Source organism: Setaria italica, chromosome II (assembly GCF_000263155.2).
Source record: "Setaria italica strain Yugu1 chromosome II, Setaria_italica_v2.0, whole genome shotgun sequence".
NCBI classification, from domain to species: Eukaryota; Viridiplantae; Streptophyta; class Magnoliopsida; order Poales; family Poaceae; genus Setaria; species Setaria italica.
The window spans coordinates 6,881,083-6,890,438 of NC_028451.1; the positions used below are offsets into that span (position 1 = coordinate 6,881,083).

Below are 9,356 nucleotides of genomic sequence, written 5' to 3' on the forward strand. Positions count from 1 at the left end.
GCTTGAGGGATTCTTCCACCTTCCCGACGCCTGTCGATGTTCGTCATCGCGGTGATCAGATTTAATCTCTATTTCACATCTTGTGGCGGCGGTGGCTAGGTGAAAAGGCAACAAATGAAATCCCCTTTGATGTACCCATCCAAGAGGGTATTTGTACTGCAAATTTACGTCGGTTAATGTGCCTTCTAGATGAATTATCTAAAGAAAAACCGTAGGATTGTCAAGGACCTCCATCTGGTGAAACGGGGCACCGTTTAGGGCTGAAACAATCTTGGGCAGATCGGCTTAAACCCCTTAAGCCGATCGGCTTGAACCCCTGCAAGCCTCCAATTTCGGAGCGCTCCATGCAAAAGTTGCATATCTTTTCGAGGCATGCAATTTCAACATCAAATTTCTCTCAATCGGAGTTCAGACGAGGAAGATAAGGCATGTGCAAGTTCAGCTACTCCTATGAGTCTACAGTTTAATGTTCATGTTTGGACCTTCCAATATCCAATGTCTGAGCTCAAATCTAACTTGTCCGAAAACCCTTCATTTATATTGTATTTCGTGTGATATTGCAACCTAGTCCAAAATACAATACATATGCAAATATGGAGTTAATTCAGATACAAATCTTAAATGGTACAAGTACAAAAATGTGTCATTAACTAATGTCAATATGGCACATTCTAAACTCTAGACTGTGCCAACTTTTCTGAATTTGTGGATTGATAGAGTTATTGAACGAGCATAGACACTTAGAATCCGTTTGGTTCCTTTCGAACAACGTCGAACTTTTGACATTAAAAATGTAGAAAATAATTACGATACCACCTAAACCAACGTGGCACATTTAAAGTGAGGTCACAAAGCAAACGGTAGTCTAAGAAAATTCAGCGTGTCACAAGTTAGACATGGTGACCTTTGGACGTGAACCAAATACATCTTTAAGTTTAGCTAAAACCGCCCTACATGTTTGTCCAAATTTTCCTCCTAATCCTGTTCATATCCGAGCTAATCGCCGTTTGTATTATTATCTCTCTACGTTTTTTTCCCTAAAAACCGACGTTTGTATTCGATTCCACGAATTTTGGTTAAAAAACAAATCCGATCCAGCCCCGTCGACCGTATTTTGCAAGCCGTTTCCGCCGTGGACCCACGTCGTATATCCATTATCCGCTCGCCAGCCGAGTCCAGGGACCCCCGATCTGTTCCCCAACCTCGCTCGCGGCCGCTCCACCACCACCACCACCCCGCCCTCCGCTCCGGCCGCCGAACCCGCCCGCCCCCGATCCAGATCCAGGTAACCCCCGCGCCGAGATCCCTCCCTCCCTCTGCGTCTCCTCTCCCCCCCTCCTCCCGGATCCGTCGCCGCGGGGTCCTGATCCGGCCGGTCCGTACGAGATCGCACGTCCCGTCCCGTTCCGTCCTGGCGGATCGGCTCGTCGGTGCGATCCCCGAAACCCAAATCTCTCTCGGTGGGCTTCTGGGATGCGATCCTGTAATGCATCCAGTTCGTCGCTGGATTTGTCGCTGGCTCCGCTGCCACGATTTGGATAATGGCATGAAATTCCCCATCTGGCGTAATGTAGCGATATAGGTCTCCGCTCTTTTGTTTGATCTGAAAGTTGGGGATTTTCTTAAATCTGATTCGGAATTGTTGTACTTCGTCCAGGACCTGAGAGATGGACGCGAGCAGGCGCCAGAGCGGGATTCAGCAGCTTCTGGCCGCGGAGCAGGAGGCTCAGCAGATCGTCAACGCGGCTAGGGCTGGTAATGTTTTCTTATCTTACTGTCCAGCTAAGGCCATTGCAAATCTAGCGTAGCATTGTGGAGCAAGTTAGCTGAGTACGAGTTCTGGATATGTTGACCAGAGAATTAGAGAATGCTCTTTCTTTATCAACAATGTTTGTTCCCAATGTAAGCGAACATGCATGTACCTTTTGCATTTTGATGAAGTGCGGCATAATCAGCATCTCGGTCATGGCTTTGACTTGGGCATTGGTGTTGATTTTGCATATGTTACCATAAATCTTGCACATCTTTCAGCCTATTAGGCCATATCATCTCATCCAACGTTACATGCCAGTTTAATCTACAAATATGCATTCAACAATTTTTTTGAGCAATTTAAAGTTGGGAATTTCTTGTCTTTGCTCAATTAGAGAAACCGTATTGTTGCAAAACTACTCTGGGTATCATGAATAGCTATGTAGATGAAAAGCAAAAGGATCTACTTTTCCCCATTTGTATTGGCTGCAACGTAAACTCAAATCTTTTCTGTATCCAACAGCTAAGTCGGCAAGGCTTAGGCAAGCTAAAGAGGAGGCTGAGAGGGAAATAACTGAATACCGTAAGCAGCTGGAGACCGAGCACCAGAGGAAGGTTGCAGAGGTATGCACGCATCCTGCTCCTTTTAAAACCATAGGATTACAAGACCTCACTTCTACCTTCTTGTTGCTTACAGAGCAGCGGTGACTCTGGTGCAAATGTCAAGCGTCTCGAGCAAGAGACAGACGCGAAGATCGAACAGCTCAAGCAACAGGCTGCAAGCATCTCCCCAGAAGTCATTCAGATGCTCCTGAGGCATGTCACCACCGTGAAGAACTGAGTGCTTCTGTGCCCAAAAATATGATTGCAGCTTGTATCATCTGTCTATTTATTATATCAGAGAGTCGTGGTGAGAAATAATTTGTGGCTTGTGGCTGTAATTCCTTTGTTCTTGACCACGGAATAAGCTGCTCCAGTAGAGCAGCAACCGTGCCTGGTACTATCAGAACTTGCCCATTGTTTGGTATATTGGTAAATATTTTCTTCATGTTGGAATTTTGAACACACTACTGCTAGTTTCCGACTATATTGTATGAGATCTGCAAAATATTCATCGAGTGCAACCTCTGTTAACACTGGGAGTGGTTTTGGAAAAGAAATGGAGAAAAGTGGATTTGTTCTCGTTGAACATGGAAACTGTATGCAAAGTTGTGGTGCTGCTGTTCAGCGAGCCAGGATTTGACACGGTTGCTATTCTCGGTCAAACTGAACATACTCCTTCCACCCCAAAACGTATAAGATGTTTTAAGTTTGGTTCTAACCCGAACTTCTCTAATTTTGACAAGTTTAATATAGTAAAAGACATTTCAGGGTGAATTTGATAAACTGTAATTAAATCACTGTCAGCTAAGCAAGGCATTAACTCGAATCATGTGCTAAGGGCAAAGTGCAGGGCAGAGCACAGCCAGGTCAGTGCCGGCAGCTCCACCCACCCCATTTCCGCATGTTCCATCATCGTGTTCGTGTAGCCGCACATCCATGCCATCCCATCAGAAACAAGTCCATTACCCATAACCCATACACTGAACCAAGCATGCCAGGTGCAAGAATAAGTGAACAAGCTCACATGGCCTCCCATAGGCGCCATCAGAATTTCAGGACCCATGTTGTCCTTCAGAGTTCAGACCATCTGGAAAAAGTGGTGGCGATTATTGGTGCATTGGATCTGAATTTCTGAACCTCAAGCTACATGAAAGAGCAGATCCAACCATCAGACAACATTCATTTCAGGCTCAACGTCAGGTAGTAGTACCAGTACGGCAGTACCAGCTTTGGTACTTGAATATTTATAGATTGCAGAAAACAAAAAGGACTTATAGTTCGAGGACAAAATGTTCTACACCAAAAAAAAAGCTGTTCAATGCATAGCACTTCAGGTAGATCCAGATATTGTTTCAGGCATCGCACTAGAATTCAGGTGTTGAGGCTTAATGTCAAACATATCGACACAGATGACGTTTCATTTACCATGGTTCAATTCAAATATCACAAACCATAAGTTACCACTCAATATACATGTTCAGGTCAAATCATACACCATGATTAATTTCTATGCTATGGTACATCTAGATGCTTTAGTATTTAGTAAATTACAGATACAGACATAAGCAGTTCTGACAAGCATGCAAGACAGCATGTTACTCTTGGCTTCTTATCCCAGCCAATACAGGACAATATCCAAATTATATACAGATAGGCACTCCAGTTCCATCAAGCAGGCTCTGCAACTTGATAGTATCTTCCATAGTAATTATGCAATTATGTTCCATGAAGATCTCAAATCACTCTCACTGCAGAAAAAGGTGAAAACTCGCAACTTGTGTTAAATCAACATAGTACAGATTACTTAACAGACGCGCGGAACATAAGAATATAAGATGATTACCTTAATAGCAATCCTGGCTTATGATACCCTGAGTCTCTGGGCTGATATTCACCGAGCACGATATGAGCCCCTGGATCAGCAGGAGTACACGCAGTCATGCACAAGAATTACGTCATGAATATATAGTACGGAGATATAAAGGGAGATACTGCATTATGATACCAAAACTACTAACAACTTCATGTCAAACATGAATACTCTTTGCGATATGGCCTGAGGGAAGAGCTTTTCATTAAGAAATGTGCTAGCTCATTTTGCTCAGGGGTACAGTATGTATTATAATTTAATTTTTCATTAAAAAATGAGCAAACTTGAGATACTTGAAATAAATAGGGTGAGCAACCCAATGTTCAGTCATAAGGTACAGACTTCCAGCTAACAATAGTTTGAGTTTTCATGGTACAAACTTCCAGACTCATGTAAAACTTCAGAAGCTGTTTTGTTCTTCTGTTCTGCTTTTAAATGGTTTACAACATGTACAATTCTGTTAAAAACCTTCTTCACTTGCTAGCAACTCTCATTTTCAGAATAACCCATTTCAGGTAACTCAATTTTGCATCAGTTAGCTATCCTATCTAGGTATGATCATCACCATTAAATGTGACTTGAGATTTATGCTAACTTGCAAAATTACAAACTTTGAAAATTGAAACCACCATCTCATCTTCTAGTCATTGGAATAGCCAATAGTGCATGGCTCTAGCAAATCTGGAGGCACTCTTTCAGGGGAAAATAGTACATTACCTACATGGACAAGTACTTTTGCATTCTTCTAATCAAATGGTTTAACAAAATACATAATTAGCTATAGTCAGAAGAGGTACAACTGATTTCGATGATGAATCTACTAGTATCTGTCCATGCAACATATAGATACTTGACATGTATTAGTAAGCAAAGTTTTAGTGTTGACAGTTGACAACACGCGTTCTAGTTCTAGGGCAATATGCCAATATCCTTTTGGAGGTAGTAGCTCAATCATTTGGCAACTCTTATTCATCCACCATGTTAGCCCTTGTGCCTTTATCCTTAACCATATTGAACTAACTTACTCATGCACTTGTAGACTACTTTGTATTAATAATCCTGTAATGGCGCTTTAAGGCACTGTTCCTTGCAGCTAACAGTTGCGTAATTATATTTTTACATATATATTTATATTATCATTGAAAAATTCACTCTTTCTAATGAGCCAGATTGTTAGACCACTTGCCCAAGGCCACATTCAAGTAAACACAAAAATATATTCAAAGCAGATGCCTAAACTTCACGACTACAAAAATGCTGTTGGTACAATGGAGGTGGACAGACTAACATAGTCATGCAACTAATCTATATAATCTTCTTATAAATGGCCTATAGAGTTTGTCGGGTCCACATCTGTCCTAGTAAAGAACTAGTTTTCACGGTTCCCTTACACCATCCACTATATTTACAACCCTGCTCACAGATTCACATCTATCACAGGAACTACATAAACAATTCATTACTGGTCATATAAAAATTACATTCTTCTCAGAAATGTAGATAGAATAGAAGAAGGTTGAAAATAAGTACCCTAATTTTGTTAACATGGAAATGACAAGTCAAAGAACTGTGACACTAAAGCAGATTCCAGTGAACCCTATTCCATATTCGCTTACCACCAAGTATGCTAGTGCTGTCCAGAGAAATGCTAGGACATCCTATGGAATAAAACAACTATTTTTCCAGATGTCCCTCCTCCCACACCCGAGCTATCACTGCTATACACTTTGGATGAAGTAACCATACTACTAAAAGTAACCATACTACTAATCTTTCCAATTCTTTTCAGTCCAAATTCATTCAAGTTCAGAACCAATATCGTCATTAACCAAAGATAGAGAACATGAAAAAAAAAAGAGTAATATCACTATGAACATGTCAAGGCGCATAGAGAAGTCTTTAAATTCAGACATATCCCCTTCAGCTGTTCAGAACACACAATCCATGATAAGAGCTGAATTGCTAAGCCCATAACTGTTGAATCCAGCCCCTGACAACCTAATGCAAATCCTTAGATATTACAGGTTAGTACTTACACAGAACCAAAAACTAAATCTACAACATGTCAAGTCCTTAATTGTTGCAAGTTATCTAACCCAATTACAAAGCCCCAGTCTTTGCAAGCAGTATCAACTACAAACATCCACCGCGACTCCTGAGCAAACTACCTGTAATGGGATCGTAAAACTGATAAAAAGAATCTATTGCGAGAACAATCAATTACCTTCACAGGGATGTGGAAACGGAACAACCTGATCGAGCCGACCACCTCCGTGACGATCTCCAGCGGCACGGAGCCAGTGGCCAGGTCCCCGATGAGGTCGACCACGTCATCCAGCACCCTCCCGGCGTCCACCCACACCTCGGCGTCCGCATACACCTCATCCCTGGCCGCGAGCTCGCCGGACCCCGGCCACGCCTTAGCGGACCCGAGCAGGTGGCCGCGGTAGGAGACGGCGGCGGAGACCGCTCGGTAGCGCAGCGGGAGGAGGAAGCCGGGGTTGAGGACGCGGAGCCGCAGCGCGAGGCCGAGGTCGAGGACGGGCGGGTCCACGCGGAAGCGGTCGACCCGGATATCGCCGACGCGGGCGGCGGGGGGCGAGGGGTAGAGGAGAAAGGCGCCGCCAGCGAGGAGCGCGAGGGCGAGGAGGAGCGGGAGGGCCCGGGCGAAGCGGCGGAGGCAGGGCGCGCGGCGCGGGCGCAGGCGGCGGAGGCGGACGAGCACCGGGGAGCAGGGGGCCGGCACGAAGACGAGCGTCGGGGCCGGCGGCGGAGGCGGAGGCGGGGCCGCGGGCTGCGCGTAAGCGGCGGCCGGGTAGGCGTAGTAGGGCTGCTGCGGGGGATGCGGATGCGCGAGGAGGGGCTGGCCGAGGTGCGCGTAGGGCTTCTCGCCGTCGCCGGTCGCCGCCGCGGATGCCATCGCCGACGCGGTTGCGGGGGGATCTGGTTGGGGACTCGCGGTGTAGCTTCGCAGAGGTGGGGACTTAGGCCTCGGCGTCCAATAGGGAGCGGCCACGTAGGTGCTTCAAGAGTGGGGGAGAAGAATTCTTACATGGGCCAGGCCGACTTGTTGAGCAGATGGGTTCTCTTGGGCCGATCCTCTGGCTGCTCAGCCCACTAATAATAAGAACCGCACGACGCAACCCGCCGCCGCCGGCGGCGACGACTCTCCGGCGCGACAGCGGGGGACCGCCGGCTCCTTCTCTTCCCGCCGGTGAGGTAACCTGCAAGTTCGGTATTGTTAGTTCTTTTGGATTCACAGAATGTCCATCCTTGTGCAATGGCATGATCTAAGAAAAGGATAATGGTAGGATACTAGGATCTTTAGGCCTGAAGAGGCAGGAGATGTGCAAGCTGGTGCTATCGGGCCTGTTCGTTTCAGCTTATTCAGCCGGCATATCACCCACCAAACAGTATTTTCCTCTCACAACAAATCAACCGTTTCAGCTTTTCAGCCGACTTATAAGCTGAAGCGAACATGCCCATCGTATTTGAAGAAGTGAAATGGTCTAGTGGGAATCATTTGTACATTTTTTGGCATAATAATGTGCCTACATGTCTGTGGACTGTGGTGGTAAAAAATGTTTACTAATGCCCTCGTTTTGTTTACCAACTTGTTTATATTGAATTTAATGCCTATCTAAAATTCTACATTGGTTCATCTTCAGATTTTTATCCTTTCAGTTATACTAGTTTACCCGGTGTGTTTCCATATGCTGAGATTATTGTTTTTTTGTTTTTATTGTTTGGTATTTTTCCCAACATGCAGAAGAGCTTGGCATCATTTCACTAAGAAGGAAAGGTCGTTTGTCAAGTTGATGTTTCGGAATTTATTTATGTAGTTAGCCGTGGAGAAATGTGAAAGTTTTCCACACTGTTCATACTATCTGACTTATTTAACAGATGGTTAATTCCTCTTCATGCTGGAACGGCTCCAAAATGCTCAGTTTCCTACCATTCTTTTTCTTTCTTCAAAAACTACATCTTGTTGTTCTCCCGCTTATTGGTGGTCTGGTCACCGTCTCCTTTACGGTGTTGCTATTATTTTTCAATCACCATAAAAGCATATTTTACCTTTTTTTTTGTCCCAAATTACATTGAGTGGACTTGCATACGAATAGCGACCTGCAATAACTGTTTTGAAACCTATGGTCACTGTCCACCACAATCTTTACCGTCACCGCCACAACAACAACAACAACTTAGCAGTTCCTAGCAAATCGGGATAGGCTAGAGTTGAAACCCAACAAGAATCACGAATCAGAGTTTAGGTTATGAATAACTGTTTTCAAAGCACTCCTATCCAGAGCTAAATCTTTAGGTATATTCCATCTCTTCAAATCTCTTTTTATTGCCTCTTTCTATGTCAATTTTAGTCGTCCTCTGCCTCTCTTCACATTACTATCACGCCTTAGGGTTCCACTACGCACCGGAAATCCAACGCAACATACGCATTTCCGCAACATTTATCTGCTGGACATGTCATCTTTTTGTAGGCCAACATTCTGCACCATACAGCATTGCAGGTCTAATCGCCGTCCTATAAAACTTACCTTTTAGCTTCAATGGTACCCTCTTCTCATATAAAATTCCTGATGCTTGGTGCCACTTCATCCACCCTGCTTTGATTCTATGGCTAACATCCTCATCAATATCCCCATCTCGTTGTAGCATTGATCCAAATATCGAAATGTATCCTTCCAGGGCACTACTTGGCTTTCCAAACTGACATCTCCCTCCTCATGTGTAGCAGTGCCAAAGTCACATCTCATATATTCAGTTTTAATTCTGCTGAGTCTAAAACCTTTTGACTCTAGGGTCTCCTGCCACAACTCCAGTTTCCTATTTACTCCTGCTTGACTTTCATCAACTAGCACTACATCATCTGCGAAGAGCATACACCAAGGGATATCCCCTTGAATGTCCCTTGTTACCTCATCCATCACCAAGGCAAATAGATAAGGGCTCAAAGCAGACCCTTAATGCAGTACTATTCTAATCAAAAAGTCATCTGTATCGCCATCACTTGTTCGGACTCTAGTTACAACATTGTTGTACATATCCTTAATAAGTCTAATGTATTTCGTTGGGACTTTATGTTTGTCCAAAGCCCACCACATAACATTCCTTG

At 44.4% G+C, this 9,356-nt stretch overlaps 2 protein-coding genes across 2 annotated transcripts; one reads left to right on the forward strand and one right to left on the reverse strand.

Annotated features, from left to right (window-relative positions):
- The first annotated feature begins 1,120 nt into the window (after window positions 1-1,120).
- Window positions 1,121-2,870, forward strand: LOC101756411 (V-type proton ATPase subunit G 1). Its single transcript, XM_004955735.3, has 4 exons — window positions 1,121-1,285; window positions 1,658-1,755; window positions 2,276-2,376; window positions 2,450-2,870. Exons 2-4 carry the CDS (start codon window positions 1,668-1,670, stop codon window positions 2,591-2,593), a joined length of 333 nt encoding a protein of 110 aa, XP_004955792.1. The 5' UTR covers window positions 1,121-1,285; window positions 1,658-1,667; the 3' UTR covers window positions 2,594-2,870.
- An 870-nt stretch (window positions 2,871-3,740) lies between these two features.
- Window positions 3,741-7,227, reverse strand: LOC101756814. Its single transcript, XM_004955736.2, has 3 exons — window positions 6,450-7,227; window positions 4,199-4,268; window positions 3,741-4,103 (listed from the first exon to the last, which is right to left on the reverse strand). The coding sequence occupies exons 1-2, from the start codon at window positions 7,143-7,145 to the stop codon at window positions 4,200-4,202; spliced, it is 765 nt and encodes a 254-aa protein (XP_004955793.1). The 5' UTR covers window positions 7,146-7,227; the 3' UTR covers window positions 3,741-4,103; window position 4,199.
- Between the last annotated feature and the right edge of the window lie 2,129 nt (window positions 7,228-9,356).

Bases quoted from the DNA above. Each gene is read 5' to 3' on its own strand.
- LOC101756411 (XM_004955735.3), top strand. From the start codon at position 1,668: ATGGACGCGAGCAGGCGCCAGAGCGGGATTCAGCAGCTTCTGGCCGCG. The intron at 1,756-2,275 runs GTAATGTTTTCT...TGTATCCAACAG, and splicing joins CGTCAACGCGGCTAGGGCTG to CTAAGTCGGCAAGGCTTAGG. The intron at 2,377-2,449 runs GTATGCACGCAT...TGTTGCTTACAG, and splicing joins ACCAGAGGAAGGTTGCAGAG to AGCAGCGGTGACTCTGGTGC.
- LOC101756814 (XM_004955736.2), bottom strand. From the start codon at position 7,145: ATGGCATCCGCGGCGGCGACCGGCGACGGCGAGAAGCCCTACGCGCAC. The intron at 4,269-6,449 runs GTAATTGATTGT...CTGCTGATCCAG, and splicing joins GTTTCCACATCCCTGTGAAG to GGGCTCATATCGTGCTCGGT.